Source organism: Mastigoproctus giganteus, chromosome 13 (assembly GCF_048544385.1).
Source record: "Mastigoproctus giganteus isolate SK-2022 chromosome 13, ASM4854438v1, whole genome shotgun sequence".
Classification (NCBI taxonomy): domain Eukaryota; kingdom Metazoa; phylum Arthropoda; class Arachnida; order Uropygi; family Thelyphonidae; genus Mastigoproctus; species Mastigoproctus giganteus.
Genome location: NC_143587.1, coordinates 32,304,871 through 32,322,690, shown reverse-complemented (window position 1 = coordinate 32,322,690; position 17,820 = coordinate 32,304,871). Strand labels below are relative to the sequence as shown.

At 34.7% G+C, this 17,820-nt stretch overlaps 1 protein-coding gene across 2 annotated transcripts in view; it reads left to right on the top strand.

Moving 5' to 3' along the window:
• The window catches only part of Socs16D (Suppressor of Cytokine Signaling at 16D), a 188,634-nt gene that overhangs the window by 163,570 nt on the left and 7,244 nt on the right, over nucleotides 1-17,820 (top strand). Inside the window, exon 5 of one of the 2 annotated variants that reach the window (XM_090387438.1) lies at nucleotides 152-429. In XM_090387438.1, coding sequence (XP_090243564.1) covers nucleotides 152-413 — 262 coding nt within the window. In that variant the 3' untranslated portion in view covers nucleotides 414-429. Of the gene's footprint in view, nucleotides 1-151; nucleotides 782-17,820 lie in introns of those variants that run through there. The other variant, XM_090387437.1, reaches the window with a different exon arrangement.

Sequence of the window (17,820 nt, the reverse complement as noted above, 5' to 3'; positions counted from 1 at the left end):
GTATATTGTATATATATTTTATTTTATTTATTTTATTTTTTTTTTTTTGAGTAGTTTTAAACATTACATTATTATCAAATTTCATATATGAAAACTTTATCGATCATTTAAGTTTTTGCCAGCACTACTGAAAATGATTTACTTTTTTCAGGTTTGTCATTCTAAAAACTGTGAGAAGGGACTTGATTGATACTTTGCCTTTGCCTAGAAGGCTCAGAGACTACCTCAACACTTCCCATTATTATTCAGAAGAGCTTGCTAATTTGTCTCTTCAGAGTAAAAAGTCCCATGAAACAAAAGAGAAAAGTTCAGATTCTAGTCAACAGTCATTGTCATCAGAAGATAGGAATGATGAGCCTCATGAAAATATTAGTACCAGTAGGTCTTCAGATCATCAGTCTGGCAGCGGATGATGTTTGCATCCTTTAGGTGAAGAAGAGATGTTAACTTATCAGTTGCTTGCTATACTATGTTTTACTAAACAGACCTTGTTTACAACAAGGACTTACTTAGTTTTATGAATTTAAATTATTGAGCAGCTGTTGTAGAAGTATGTTGGTTTCACGTGTGTATATGTGGATGGGTGCTTGTGGGAATGTAAGTGTGTATGTATGTGAGAGTGGTTTCACCCTACCGTGTTCTTTGTAAGATGCATGGTATATTTTGCAAGGATCAGTGATGTGTGGAAATGGCACTTTTCACCTTTTCCCTCAAGCTTCATAGAGAATGGTCACAATGTGACAAGTTTGTCCTGTTCCTACAATAAAATTATTAGAATTTTTGCTATAGTATGTTTTGTAGCATATATACATAAATATATACATATACATGAACACACATAAATATATGTAATTTAACATTTGAATCTTACTGTTCCCCCTCCCACCTTTTCCTGGCTTACAAGTTGGCAGAATAAAGTTGTTCCTTGATTTTAAAACATTACAGTCATTTTAATATTCAGGTAATATTTCAAGAAACTTCATAAATGCTGCTTTAAATTTAGCCACTTGTAACTTTCTTCATGATGAAAAATGAAATACAACTATGAACTGTTGATAAATATGAAATTTTCTTTCTCTAGTTTTATTAATTTTTTTTAAATGAAATTATATTTTTAATTCTAGTTAAAACTGAATTTTAAATATTTTTCTCTGAAAGCTCAATTTGAAAATGTGAGGATTTGGTTATAATTTTTATGCATTTGATGTATCCTTCCCTCCATTCAGATAGTCACATTCATTTTGAAGGTAGACTGCTAAAAGAGCAGTATGTTCAGCTAAGTTGAAAGCAGGATATGTGTTCATTTGATTAATAGACTGCTCCTTTGAAATGTCATCATGCATGTATGTAATAGGAAGAGCTAAACTTTATTTTACCTCATGACATTAATTTCTCTAAATAGAAATATTATTTTAATGTGATTAAATAATACTTCTTGAAGTATTAATGCAACTTATTAATGATGCCTTAACACCATTAATGACATTGCTTTGATGTTATGGCAAATTGCCTTGTTGGGATGCATCTCAATACTTAGAGGATTGATAGGAACCCTAATAGTAAAAACTTCAATGTGACATATAATTCTATATGATTTCATATAATTTTGATCAGCATTAAGAGATTCTGAGTAGAAATAATTCATGTTAACTTTAAATGTAGTCTCAGCAATTTTCATTTGCAGGTTTATGTCATTCATCGGTGCCTGCTCACCCTCTGAGACTGCAGTGGTAGTACTATCAATGTTTTTCTGTGTGATGCCATTGCACTATCACCAAAATGTTTCAGTACTTCATTGTATTATAAATAAATTGTGTTAATTCTGTTTGTTATGGAGGTACTGGTTATTGGTATCTGTAGTGCAATATGGAGCTACCCCAGAGCAGCAATATTGGGCTTCTGAAAGAAAGAGATCATTGCCATTTATGAAAAAATCTTTTCTATTAACAAACTTGCATAAAATTTTAGAAGTAGTTTATTAAATGAACCATTGCCTCACTTTCAACTTAATTTGTCTGCTGTCAGCAGCTGAGCTTATTTTAAGCTCTATATTCAAAGTATGTTGATTACCCATTTTTTATTTTTTTATACACAATTCTTTTTCCACCAAACATTTTCTCAGACAATAACAAATTTATATAAACAAAAAATTTATATATTGTGCCTAGAATTTTATATAATCTGTTTTATACCTGATGTAGCTTGATGTAATATCAAATGTCTTCAAATGGAAATTTTCTGTATGCAAAATGTCACTGCCCAATTCTGAATTTTTCAGAAACCAGTTGGAAAGTGTTTTTTTCCCTTATTTTCATCTAATGTTTGCATACATATGTTAATAACCTGTTGGTTATTAATTACTAAAGATTTCTTATTTCTACTAATTACAAGTGTGCCAGACATTTGTTTGAAATGTGCATGAAATCTTACAGGTTAAAGGGACAAAATTGTTTTTAGGCAATATTTCAGTACCCAAAAGGATGAGCACTAAAATTAACCGGTTTTGGTTGATATTCATTTGATACACAGTGAACATCCACAAGTACTTCCTATTTATCATTATTTGCATACACTATTGTAGTTAACTCAATGTGAAACTTATAATGCTAATTCTCTAAATTTAGGTAATAAAATATTAAATGATCAGTCCAAAATAAAATGTAATTGCAAATTCACTTCCAGGATTCAATTTATTTGGATTAGCAATATGGTAGTAAGAGAAAATAATGTACTTTGTTATTTTAAAATGTGAGTTTGTGAGGCAGGAATAAAAACATGTATTTTAAAAGGTTGCTTTAAAATATGGGGGGGGAACTTATATGATATATTAGAAGTATTTATAGAAACCATAGCAATATTATGTGTATTTGCAAAAAAAAAGTAGATTTCTTGCATAAATGTTTTTTTTTTTATATGTAAGAAAACCGGAATTTAATCCCCCCCCCTCTAAAAAATTGGTAGGTTAATTATGTGCTATTAATTTTAAAAATGCATTGTCCTTGGAATGTCTGGGAAGGTAAAAAAATTTGATTTTGGCTGTTAATACAGTAAAATCAGCATATTATCAGTTATATGTATATATAAGGGGGAAAATTTCCTTATTTCTCTATTTTCTTCTGTTGCCGAAACGATGGCTAACTAATTTTATAGATATGTCAGTTGCTTCTCTAATATCCTTGTAGCCATATATTTTCTCTTTTGGTGAGGATTTTGATTATAGGTGGTTTCTAAGTGTGCATCTTGATCAGTAATTTTCAACACAAAAATTGCAAAATGAGAGTTGTTTTTTCATCTGATGAAGTTTCATTTTTAGGTATATTTCTTGTGGGTTGCATTTTTAATACTGATGCCTCAAATACAATATTTGATAATATTTGCATTCTTACAACTGACCTTGAATGTAGGGTTTTTTGCTGAAGCCTTATATTCAACTAAATATTCTATATTAAATATTTTAATTGATAGATTTGCTTGTGCAGAACTAAATTCTTTGGCAGTGTCAAAAAATCATATGAAAATACTGAAATAGATTTATACTAGTGTTCACATTTGGTGTTTTCCTAGAACAAATCTATAATTTTAAATCCCAGTGATCAATTTTGTCATTATTATTAAACTTTTATTTTTTTTTTATATATTCTTATTGTAATGTGAATTAAAATATTAGTGTTAGGGTAAATTACATTGGTGACAGTAATGCTTGCATTAGCTGCTAACTGCAAGGTACTTTTTAATATATTTATCAGTCTAAGAAGGAATCCAACTTAAAACATTTTGAGATGAGAATCCTGGCAGATGAATTAATACAAAATTATTCTAAATAATTTTGTATTAATTTATCCCTTGTATTTTCATTTCATAAGTTCAGCATACTTTGTTGTGCTTTTGTAAATTCTTTTAAAAGGGGGGACGAGGAGGGAAAAAACTTCCAAATCTTAATGCATTGGAAGTTATTGAATTAATGTTTTGAACTTCTGCCTATAAGCAAATTTTGTGTCAAGTACTGCATGTCTGAATCTGGTTAGTAATTGCAATAAAAAAAATCCAGGTATTCACTTTTGATTTACACTTTCATATAAATTTAATAACTGATATATTGTGTTGTCATATTCCATTTAACAAGCTAATATTCATTTTATTCTCAAAAAAAAAAAAAAAAAAAAAAAACAAGACAAAGTGTGAGAACTTATATGAAATATATTATTAGGATAATAAAAATACTGTTAATTTTAGTCTCTTTTAAGATTAGTATTTAAAATGAAGGTGCAAAGTTCAGATATTAAATTAATACCATTAGTGATAATCAGTTTTATGTATAGTCATTTTACATCATATTGTCATGCTATTCTCATATTTTGGCAAGACTATATTTTATTCTTTGCTTCGTTTATTGAGTAAAATTCAGAAATATATCTACTAATTTAGTTAGTTTAAGAATTTGCCTGAATTTAAAGCATACTTGTTTTCCCTTTTGATGGGGAAACAAAAACTTTTAAATAAAATTAGCAGTGTCAGATTAATTATATTGATGAATGGAACAGTGCTTTAAAGTGTGAATTCATGGTCATATGTATATGTTTCTATTATTATGAATAGAGGAAAATATAATAATGAAGAAATTAAGAAGACCTTCAGTATGCACTAATCAGAGAGATACCCTTCTTATTGCCAAGTTTTCTTTCCATATACAGGATGTCTCAAAAATATTGGTACAAACGTTTAGGGGAGGTAGGTAACATCTAAAGGAATGTGAATCGCATAGAAACCCATAACTGGAAACATCACGGGAAAGTAGTAGCAGAGGCACAAGAAGCAGAAGTGACACAAGACAGTAATTAATGGCAAACATTTATTTGACATAATATTAACAATGGAGTATGAGATAGTAGTAGTGGCATGTGATGCAAGAAAGCAAGTGTATGAGCTTATGCAGCATCAGCCAAAAAAAAAAAAAAAAAAAATCACACCATTCCCTCCAAATGCCTGTCCAGTTCCTCCTTAAATTTATTCAACCTATCAACTTCCACAACGACAGATGGAAGTTTGTTCCAGCAATTAACCACCCGCTGGCTAAAGGCAAATTTCCGCACATCTATTCTACATCTGTCTTTTCTTAATTTGAATTTATGCCCCCTTAGGTTTGTAATCTGAACTAGTGGAAGGATCCCATCAGATTTCAGCGTGCTCAACCCATTCAAGGCCTTATACACCTCAATCAGATCACCGCTCAGGTGCCTAGTCTCCAGCCACTGCAATCTGCAGAACTTAGCCTCTCTTGGTAAGAGGATCCCTTTATTCCCCTCACCAATCTTGTTGCCCTTCTCTGTACACGCTCAAGTAAATCTACATCCTTCCTAAAATGAGGCCTCCAGACCTGTACGCAGTACTCAAGGCGTGGCCTGACCATTGCTTTATACTTTGTACAGAGGGATAATCACCTTTTCCCTGCTAGTAAAATTTCTATATATCATTGACAAAACCCCATGACCTGCCCTGGCAGCCTGTCTGCATTGCTCAGAAAACTTCATATCTGCCTGCACAATTACTCCCAGGTCTTTTTCATTTTCTACCACCTTAAGTGTAGTACCACACAGTTGGTACGTTTCTCTGGGGTTACTTCTACCCATATGCAGTACTTCGCATTTGTCAAGGTTAAACTTCAGTTGCCACTTCTTAGCTCATCTGCCCAAATTATCTAGATCCTGTTGCAGTAGCACACTGCCATTACTGTCATTAACAACCCTGCCAACCTTTGTATCATCTGTAAACTTCAACATTAAACCTGATATACCTTCATCAATATCATTGATAAATACACAAAACAACAGTGGACCCAACACCGAACCCTGTGGGACTCCACTAATAACATTAGTACACGAAGAGCAGCACCCATTGATTCCTGTCTTCTCCCACTTAACCATCCTTTTACCCATTATAGCAACTTACCCTTAATACCATTCTGCTCCAATTTGTACAATAGTCTTTCATGCGCAACAGTGTCAAAAGTTTTCCTGAAATCCGAATATATGATATCAAAATTATTTTTTGCATCCAGTTCCTTTGTAACCACATCATAATATCCTATCAAATTTGTCAGACAAGACTTTCCCTTAACAAACCCATGCTGTGTCTTAATTATTGCTGCAGTCTTGTCTAGATGATCCCGCAATGCATCTTTAACCAGTGACTCCATTATTTTACCCGAAACAGAAGATAAACTAACTGGTCTGTAATTACTCGTGTCACCCTTCGATCCCCCTTTGTGAATTGGCGATACATTTGCACATCTCCAATCCGTGTGAACCTCCCCTGAGTCCAAGGATGCTCTCATAATTATGGCTAAGGGTTTGTAACGATTTCTCATCCGCTTTGCTCTCAGTTATTACAAAATCATTAAGTATCTTGCTACAATTCGATAACCTTCTGCCATTTTCAAACCTTAATAATTCCTCATGTGTGAATGTAGATGCAAAATACTCATTCAGTTTGTTTGCTATCTGAACAGGATCATCAACAGTTGAACCATCGATGTCAAGTGGACCAATCAGATTCATCCCCTTCTTTTTCGAGTTTATATAAGTAAAGAAATCCTTGCTGTTTTTCTTAGCATCTTTTGCCAAGGATTTCTCATAATCTGCCATAGGCTTCTGAGTCGCTTGATAATTTATATGCATCCCATGCATTTTTCTCCCCTGTTAAGTCTCATTAGTTCATTAGATAACCATTTAGGCCTAAACCTTGAACAATATTTCTTAATAGGTATGAAACTTTTAGTAGCATCCACGATTAATTCCTTGAATGCTTCCACTTAGAATTTAATGTTGCTAACATCGTCAGTTGATCCCACTGTACAGAATTTAAAAACTTTCTGAGACCACTGTACTCGCCTTTACGGAAGCAAAAACCCTTTCCTTTACCCCTGATGGTAATTAAATCTTTAAGTAAATTCCACATCAGTACACTGTGGTCACTGCCACCTAGTGGTTCCGTTATCTGCAAATTCTCAATACACGAATGATCACTGCTGATAACCAGATCAAGAGTATTACTCTCTCTGGTTGCCTCTCATACATGCTGCTGCAGAAAACAATCATCCAATAAATCCACAAAAGTCTGACTAGTGTGTGAGTGACCAACCCACAAGTTCCAGTCAATATCTAGGAAGTTAAAATCCCCCGTTATAAGACATTCTGATTTACTGGGCCACTCTATTTCTTTGTACAATTGTTCATTGTACTCATTCGAGTCATTAGGTCTATAACACACACTCCTATTCTTATTTTTGATTTCGCAGTGCTCATGTCACACCAAACTGACCCAACAGTGCACTGTTCATCTATATCAACTGGGTGCACTTCTTTTGATTTTATGTTTTTCTTAATTAACAGCATAACACCTCCTCCATTTCTATCCTGTCCATCCTTTCTGTACACATTGTACTCCCCAAATTCCAGTTCTGCATTCCTTATATCTGTGTGACACCACGTCTCTGCTATCCCAACAGTATCCACCTTTGATGTCTTGACCAACACTTCAAATTCATCAAATTTATTTACTATACTTCTAGCATTGGTATACATGCTCCTATTCCTAGTTACCCTAACACATCCCATATACCCACCTATTTCAGGATGACTGCCATCTGTCCCTGAAACCCCCAACACCCCTCGCTCCAGGTCGCATGGATGCATTTCATGATGTTACAAAAGATGCTTGAAGGTTCCCCAGTGAGACGCGACGCAGCATGGATTGGTGGACATGGTCGAACACACCTATAGTTTCTTTGACAGTAGCAGCAGCGCAGATGAGTCTCGCCACGAGATCCATTTCCGTCTCCTCAGGCGATTCATACACGATTGATTTGAGGGGGCCCCCACAGAAAGAAATCAAGGCTCGATAAATCAGGTGAGTGTGGGGTCCAGTTAACGGGTCCACCATGGCCAATCCATCGATGCCCAAAACGCCTGTTCGAATGGTCACGAACACACCTTCCATAATGGGCAGGTGCCCCATCATGTTGAAACCAAATGTTGCGTCTCACATTTGCTGGAACATCATCAAGTAACTCTGGTAGAACTTGTTCAAGAAAGATCTGATATTTAGCGGAGTTCATGTGGGATGGTAACAGGTATGGGCCGACTAAGAAGTCATCGAACATGCCTGCCCACACATTTATTGCGAAGCGATGTTGTGCTGCATGGGGGTGCACACCGTATGAGCCCTCTGTTAATCCATACACTAGGTGCATGTCTGCCAGCTCACAGTTCGTATATCGATGCATGCTCTTCGTGCGGCAACTACTCCTTGAATGAGTAAACCAGAAATTTTCCCTCTCGCGAACTGATGTACAGCACCGTGTACCGACTTACGGTGACAGGTTCCTATGCGATTCACATTCCTTTAGATGTTACCTACCTCCCCTAAACGTTTGTACCAATATTTTTGAGACATCCTGTATAGTTAAATCCGTTCAAAACTTTTATTTCTGCTGACAAAGCAATTTAAATTGCTTTGTCAGCAGAAATCAAAGTCATAATAGTTTACTAAAATAATCCAACCATTTGGATTATTTTAGTAAACACTTTTACAAGTGAGTATTCCAAACATGTGAGCTATGGGTAATGAATTTTCCAGACATGCATGGGTTTTCAGTGAGCCTTTGTGGTATTTTAAGATTTGTAAAAAGGAAAATTTATATAATAGGTGCCACTTATTGTGATCACATTGGGTTTATGAAAATTGATAATATTAAATGGCTGATAATATTATCCAACACAGTATTTAATACTGTACTACGATATAAATGTGTCAATCAATTTGTGTCAAAATAAAAAAATAAATTTAAAAGATAATGAATATAAAAATCATAAAAAATACATTGTAAACATACTGATATATCGTTTAAAAATTCTCTACAGGTTTTCTCTCTCTCTCTCTCCATGAAACCCCAAAAACAAAAATTAGAACTTCTAGTGTTTAATATCATTCATATGTTGAAGGCTGTGAAGATAGAAGATATTTGTTGACATTAAACTTATTTTTGTAGATTGTAATTTTTGGAAAAATGCATGTGAAAGAAAATTGTTCCAGAAAACAAATAGAAAGGATAAATGAGGAAGAGTAAAAGTTGGTTCTGCGAGTCTGGAGTTGGACAGTGAATGAATTCTGACGTCTTGCATTATGTGTTTGAAAGAGACTAAGGAAATTCACAGATGCCAATTTTGAAGAACAGTGCCCATGGACGTTTAGGAAAGGTGCAGCAAAAACTGAACATCAATGAGACAAAGTGGAGAAACTGCAAAAATATATCATTGATTAACCTGACTGCCCTCCTTTGAATAGTCACAAAGCTTGAGAGAGGTTTGGCCACACCACCCCAGATTTGGGAACAATATTCCAAACAAGATAGGGCAAATTTGAGATTTGTAGAGCAAGTAGTTTTTACAAGAAAAAATAAAAAGTTACTTTTCTTGTAAACTACTCGCTCTGTACAATTTTCCAGTGTTTTGATGCAGAAGCAATATAGCAATATTTATGATGTTCTAATGCCAGGAGAGAGAAGTCAGGGTAATCCCAAATAGGGATATTACTGTTGTCTAGTAATCTGAGTGTTGTCAAAGCATAGGAGCAGTAGTCTGTTTTCCCTTATTGTCTTCAGTCCTTAACAAAACTAAGTTTTGGAACGATTGAAGTTCATTAAGTTTTCTTTGCCCCACCCCATTGGAAAATTACCTGGAGATCAGCATGTTAAGGAATTGGTAGTGAATGTTCAAAAAGTTATGGCTGTTTGTGCAGGGCAAGGTTCCTAAAACTGGAAAAGGAAGTGTAGAAAAAATATGGATAGGATAGAATTTCAAGTCAATGAAAGGTCATTAATATACAAGAGGAAAAGAGATGAACTGAACCTTGGAGAACACCATCATTAACGGAGAAGTTAGAAGATAGAGCAGCTTCTACCATCACCTGCAGAGAGCATTCAGAAAGAAAACTGGATAACTAGTTGCAACTAGTTATCCATACCTCAGATAGGAACTTGTTTAGAAAACCTTTATGCCAAACATAATCAAGTCTTAGAAATGTCAGGAGCAACTACTTGATTGAACCAAATTTTTCCATCAAGTTTTGGCCAAAGATGAGTAACATAAACTAATATATCACCAGTGAATCAACACTGACAGAATCTGTGTTGGTGATCATTGATCAGATGAAAGGTTTTTGAGAAAGTCTAAAAGTTGGCAGTTGGATTTTTCCATTACGTTGAAAGAGTATTTGTCACTCTTTTTGGGAACCTGGATGTGAGTAAGTTTCCGAGAAGAAGATAAAAGACCAATGAAATAAAAAGGTGTAAAAGGGGCAATACAGAAGAGCAGCAAGCTTAGGAACACAAGTTTTGAGAATGAATGAGGAAATGCCCTCAATACCAGGAACTTTCTTGGCATCAAAATTGTTCAGAATTCTTCTATCATCCTTCTGTTGGAAAACCACAGGAGGATTTGGGTTGAGTGTATTCAATGAGACAGGTGGTGGTAAACCAACTCCGTCTCATTGAATACATTTTTATTCTAACTTTATTTCTTCTATATTTTTCTAACTCTTGTCATTGATACAAGAGTTAGAAGTGAAATAGAATACCAGTAAGATGGTTTTGTCTTTAGATATGGATGCAATAAAACCCAATGGTTTTATTGCATCCATAATGGTTATCCAACCATTAATTGAAGATGCAATAAAACCCAATGGTTTTATTGCATTTTCAATTAATATTCTCACAGAGGTGAGAAAATTAATTGACAGAAGTTGCAGCCATTAGCTTTGCCAAGAGACCAGAATCCTTGTCTACCATTTGGACAAGAAGCAAGTTTCTACTCTTAACTTGTTCAAAATCTATATTTTTTAACTGATTAATAATTGTTTTTGCAATTGTTGCAAGTAGTCAGAAAATGAAGCTGGAGGTTTAAATACAAATTAGTTGCAATATGCTACATTTTTATCTTGAACTGTCTTGGCACATATATTGGAAAAATCATGGTTTAGATAAGGAGAATTTTTTTATTTTTGCACATGAAAAAAAAAATTTTTTTCTTTTTTCTCTTGTATTGATTTTAGTCAAAAATGTCTGTTTTATCCCTGAAATTTCAAACTTAATTATTAGTTAAAAAGATACATCCCACTGCTCAACATTGAACTTGTTTAGTACATCAAAAAAGCTGTTCTTTAGGGTTAATAGTGATAAAATCCTCTAGAAACTGCTGCTATAACTTAGAGAGGTCCCCCCCCCCCATGCACAAATCACAGGTACTTTTTGAACTTACTCTGTCATGGTATTAATTATTGAGCATGATTAATTAAGTATCCATTATTTTAACCTAATGGTAATGGTAAAGCTAGTGCAAAATGTTAATTGGAAAGATGTATTTCGTTATTAAATGATATTGTATTTCCCATGATATTTAGAAATAGATTTAATCCACTAATGGTTATGAAATCATATACATGTGCTACAAAGTTAGCACTACTGTGTAATGCTAACTTTGTAGATATTTTCACCTCAAAAAGCATGAGTTTTTCTAGAATGAACAGAAATGTGTTCCAACAGGGGGAGGGTTGAATATTTGCTCGATTCGGTAAACTATTGTTGATTAGGTAGTATTTCATATTAGTATTAAAATGGCATAATGATGCAAGGAAACAAACTTATTCTGCATCTGTTTCAAAAAAAAAAAAAAAAATTGTTTCCATTGTCAAAATACAAGATATGTTGTTTGCTAATAACTGTTGTCGTACATCTGTCTGCGAACACCTCTTTCGATATCATTTAATAATGAAAATGCATTCTTCAGATTTTGTACTCAATTTATCATTAATACTAAGTTAAAATGACAGTTGCTTATCCATGTACACCATTCTCCGAAAAAGTACCTGGACACCCATCAGGGTTTCACATTGAAATTATTGTCACAATGATATACTCTAGGAAACTGCAGCAGGTATATAGTCCTCCATTCCATCTGCAGAACACCGACCAGTTGAGCTGCTATCTACACCAGCCATTCCAAATTTTGTACATTCATATCTATGGACCATTCTCAAACAACATTATCCTGTTGAATAAAATATGCATCTGTACCAAAGAACTGCCATGTCATAGGACGCATGGAATTTTCTAAGTGTTAAGGTGGGCATTGGTGCTCATGGTTCCCTACATAACCACTAAAGGTCTCAGGCCAGTGTGAGAAACAGTTCCACACCATAACTCAACCTCCTCTGAACTTCAGTGTTGGTAAAATGCATTCCAGCACAGATATTTTCCAGGCATCCTCCTCCACACCTGCTCATCTAATTGGAATAGGGTGTAGCAAGATTAGTCACTCCAGGGAACTGATTTCCACTGCTCTGTACACCAGTTATGGCCTTATAGCACCATATAAGGCAAGAATGCTGATTGCATTGAAGTATGGCTTGTGCATAACTGCTTTCCCATGAAAGTCAAGGCTGTGGAGCTCTGTACATTATGTACAGAGCTCCACATATATTTCATACAGACCTTAGCCTATGTAAACACAAATTTCTTTGTTTTTCAGGGATGTCTGACAAGATTATCCAACTACCCTTCTGAGTACCCTCTAGTCATATGGAGTGGGCTCCTGTGGTCTTCATATGCATTACTGGGTAACACCGCCAATGGTCCATTCCTGTTAGCATCACTGACAGTTAACTTTGGATAGCGTAGATTATCAGCAATCGGACATCTGACAATAACTCCCCTCTTGAAATCGGTCATCTTGGCTCTGTATGCCATGACAAGGATTAGTGACTTTGTGCGGCTCACACGCCTTCCATATATACTGATCCGAGTTGCTTATCTAGGAAGGTCCAATAAACTATGAAAATGAGAATACATATCTTTGGAGGGTAGTTTACTTATAATATGGGATTGTGTTCCTGAAGAATATTAAACTTTTTGTAAACACAAATATAAAAAAAGCATATTTAGTCTGTATTATTATGCATAGTTTATTATGCATAAAACTCTTACAGCTTTATTTTCTCCTGTGCTTTACACTTTGTGCCTCTTTCATACCTCTATTTCACTTTCATTGGTTTAATTGCTTTGCAAACAGACTTTGGCTTTGATTAATCACTTCATTAACTGAATTTCATTTCATATCTTTTCTGTTATCATAGCTTACTTCTATTATTTTTTCGTACCCTTAATCATATTTCTTGAGAGTTGGTGTTAATCTGAATGGTGCCCTGGGTGAAGAACTTCCTTTAGTGACACTGATGCTGAGAGGAGTTCTAGCTATTTCTAATGCCAGCCCTCCTCCTAAGCATCCAGTGAACACAGCAATGAACTGTGTTCATCACTCTTGCTGTCATTATTATTATTATCCTTATAATAATTTCAAATTTCCAGAAAGAAAGCCTGAAAAAAATAAAAATAAATAAAAACTTGGTTAAAATCTGCTCTTGGAATTCAATACATGTATTTCCTCTGTAGATATTAGGTTATTAAAACAGAAGGCTCCCAATGTGGAAAGAATGCTAAAATATGAAGTTATCAAAAATCCGCTTGTGCAATTTCATTCATTTAGGTGCCAAGGAGTACATCATAACATATATACACCATAACAGTAACTACTGAGAGAGTAGTGCAATGATGTGTCAGTTCTCAAAGTGGTTCACACTGATTGTTGCAAAATAAAATCATAGCACAAATTAGCTTTATTGGTCTTGGTGGTAAGAAGGGGATATGAGAAAGTACAATGGGCTCTTGTGAGACAATAATCCTGAGACCAAGTAAGTTTGAGATTTTAACCACTGTAAAGAGTTTTATCCTTTTCTTGCAAAATTTATTTGCAAATCACCATATTAACATTAAACAAATGGATATCTGCCCTGCTAATTATAATGAATAGTCTGTTCATCCTTCCCTCTCCTTCAAATGAACAATTTTTTACACTAGGCACTCTCTCTTGCAGTCTTATTTTTCACCCAGTTATCAAGGTGAACCAGTAATTGACGTTTTACCACCCTCTGAAAGATGGAAAATAGCTGTCAATGGATGGGTGGCATTGCATTACAAATAAACAGCAAATATACTTTTAGAAGGGAGGTAAGTAGTGCAACACAGGCAACATTGCAGCAGTAGTAACTCAGTTTGTGATCAAATACCATACTGCAAGGGCTTTATTTCCCTTCCTTTCAGAATTATTTTGCATGGTCTTATTATGTTCAAATGATATATAGTCTTATAATCATAATGAGTGCTCTTTATGTAGTGTTAATGCTTTTGAAAACTTAGTGATATGAATAGAGAATTTTCTCTGAAAATTCTTGAAATGAGAATATTCTCCAGAAGTTTAGCAAATTATCCATTTTGTTCAGTCCTATTGATGTTTCTGAAAAAATGAATTTGTATTCTCTCACATACCTTGTCTTATTGGAGAATAAATATAAATATTCTCTGATGTACCCTGTACCTCTGATATACGTAGGTCTTTTTTCAGATATACCCTGAATAAGTTAGGTATGATGAATGAAAGAAATTTTGATCATTTAGCTGTCTCTGAGGAACTTCTTTATGTAGAATACTGTTATTGGGTTCCATGGCAAGTTTAAAAAAAATCTTTTCACAATATTTTAAAATGATTACCTTATTCTAACTCTATTTGCACTGATTTACTCAATTTCAAGTTTATATAAGCACGCTTGCCTATTACATATACAATATATATATATATATATATATATATATATATATATATATATATATATAAAAATCATTCATCAAATAAAGTTTTTAAATACATGTTTATATAAATTAAGTTTACTCCCAAAAAAAAAAAAAAATGTGTACTAGTAAACTTGTATTAGTAGTATCATCAATTTAAAAATATATTTAAAAAATAAATAAATACAGGAATATGAAAATTTTGTAGCAGAATTTGCCATGAAGTTTTAAAATGGTTTCTGTATGTACTTTAGAAAATATAAATAGCAAAGAGGGGAGAACTTTATCTACTCACTTTACAACGTTGCATTAAGATGGAAAAAAATTATTAAAAGTTCTACAAATGTACACCAGAGCTTTCCAAGATGATCTTTTCTCTGCTGCTAGTGTTTCTGAAAGTTAATTCATAAAATAAAGTACACAAGGACAGAGCATGATTAAATATACTGACGAAGGATTTCATCTGCTGGGACCTCATTTTTTAAGAACTGCAAAGTACTAGCATCCAAAAAAGCAGGGGGGGTAGCATTTCAGTAACATCTAAACCGGCCATAGAGCTGGATTTGAAGGGCTATGATATGTAAACCATAAGTCATGTGAAGTACTTACCCAATTAAGATCGAAAGGCTAAAGACTTGAAGGAATTCATCAGTAAATATACCCAGATAGCACAACTACTTGAACAAAAATTAATAAGAATTGGAACAACTGTACGGTTGCAGATAGGACAGTTTATGGGGGGGAAAGAAAAATAAATAAAATGATTAAGTTTATAATAAAAGAAAAATATATCCACCAGCATAGCTGGAAAAAATTGGTCAGAAACTAAAGATACATAACCTTATAATGAACCTGGATATTCTTGAGTAATCATCAAATTGGAAAATGGAATTGAAATATGGAGTATGGAAAATGAAGAATGTTAATTGTACTGACCTCTAAAGCTACTGGTGATTGCACTAAAAAGCTGAATAATTCTTTTACTGAAATATTCAGTAAAATATGATAAAAATAACAGCTGATACAATGTAATAGTGTGCACATTCAGAAAGTCACAATTACCAGTGAGCCTCTCTTATATTTTGTATAATAGTACAGAACAAAAAAAAAAAAAAAAAAAAAACATGCACTTGTTTCTCCTACCAGTGCTTAAGAGAACCATAAAATAAATTTAACGGCAGCTATGAAGATAAAGCAGGAGGTGCATGTTTATATGTGCAAATACAAACAAAATATCCCCAGTACCTGTGGAAAGTTCTATTTTCTTGCCTCTCAGATACTTCAAGAAATATAATTTTAATTCTGATCTAGAACGAGAGGAAATAACAGAATGGTTGACATTGTTATTGAAATTAATGGCTGTGCAAATTGGGGTTTGCTCTATTACTAATGAGAGATACAGTGGAGGCTTACACAGAATTATAACTACTCATTTTAAATGCTATACTATGTCGAGATTGAAATAAATTATTATTAGAAGTTCTTCAAAAGTATATCAAGACAGAAACTTTATTATATTTATTAACTGGGAGTAAAGTTGAGGAGAAACTGTTGAAAATAAACACAAGAAAGGCACCCGGGGTGGATGGGATCTATCCAGTTATATTAAAGGAAGCAGCAAAGGAAGTAAGCAAACCCTTAGCCATAATTATGAGAGCTTCCTTGGACTCAGGGGAGGTACCCATAGACTGGAAATGTGCAAATGTGACCCCAATTCACAAAGGAGGATCAAAGGCTGACACAAGTAATTATAGACCTGTGAGCTTAACTTCTGTTCCAGGAAAATTAATGGAGGCACTGGTTAAAGAAGCACTGCAGGATCATTTAGACAAGACTTCAGTTATAGCTCAGACACAGCATGGTTTTGTTAAGGGGAAGTCTTGCCTGACCAACTTGATTGGATACTATGATGCAGTCACAAAAGAACTGGATGCAGGGAATAACTTTGATATTATATACTTAGATCTTAGAAAGGCTTTTGATACTGTTGCACATGGAAGACTGCTACACAAATTGGAGCAGTGTGACATTGGAGGCAAATTGCTGCTATGGATAAAGGGGTGGTTGAGGGGGAGAAGACAGAGAGTGGTAATCAATGGACACTGCTCATCGTGGACTGATGTTATTAGTGGAGTCCCTCAGGGCTCAGTGTTGGGTCCATTATTGTTTTCTGTATTTATAAATGATATGATGGTATATCGGGCGTAATGTCCAAGTTTGCAGACGATACAAAGGTTGGCAGGGTTGTCAAGGACACTACTGACACTATGCTGCTGCAACAGGATCTGGAAAGGTTGAGCAGATGGGCTGAGAGGTGGCAAATGAAGTTTAACATTGACAAAGGTAAAGTACTACACATGGGAAACAGCAACCCCAGAGCAACGTATCAACTTTGTGGTACTACACTGACAGTGGTAGAGAATGAAAGGGACTTGGGGGTGGTTGTGCAGGCAGATATGAAGTTCTCTGAGCAGTGCAGACGGGCTGCATGAGTAGCTCATGGAGTATTGTCAATGATATACAGGAATTTTTCCAGCAGGGATAAGGAGGTGATTATTCCATTATATAAGGCGATGGTCAGGCCACACCTAGAGTACTGTATACAGGTCTGGAGGCCTCATTTCAAGAAGGATGTAGAGCTGCTGGAACGAGTACAGAGAAGGGCAACAAGATTAGTGAATGGAACAAAGGGGTACTCTTACGAAGAAAGGCTTAAGTTTTGCAAATTACAGTGTCTGGAGACTAGGCACCAGCGAGGTGATCTGATAGAGGTGTATAAAGCCTTGAATGGTTTAAGCATGCTCAATGCTGATGGGATTTTTCCTCTAGCTCAGAAAAATCACCTGAGAGGGCAATAAATTCAAATTGAGGAAAGACAGATGTAGGATAGACGTGCGGAAATTTGCCTTTAGCCAGCGGGTGGTTGGTTGGTGGAACAGACTTCCATCCCTTGTGGTGGAGGTTGACAGCCTAAATAAGTTTAAGGCTCAGCTGGACAGGTATTTTGAACGAACAGAGGGGTGAAGTGGAAGTGGGTTTTTTTTTTTTTTGGCTGATGCTGCGTAAGCTTGCTTTCTTGCATCAAA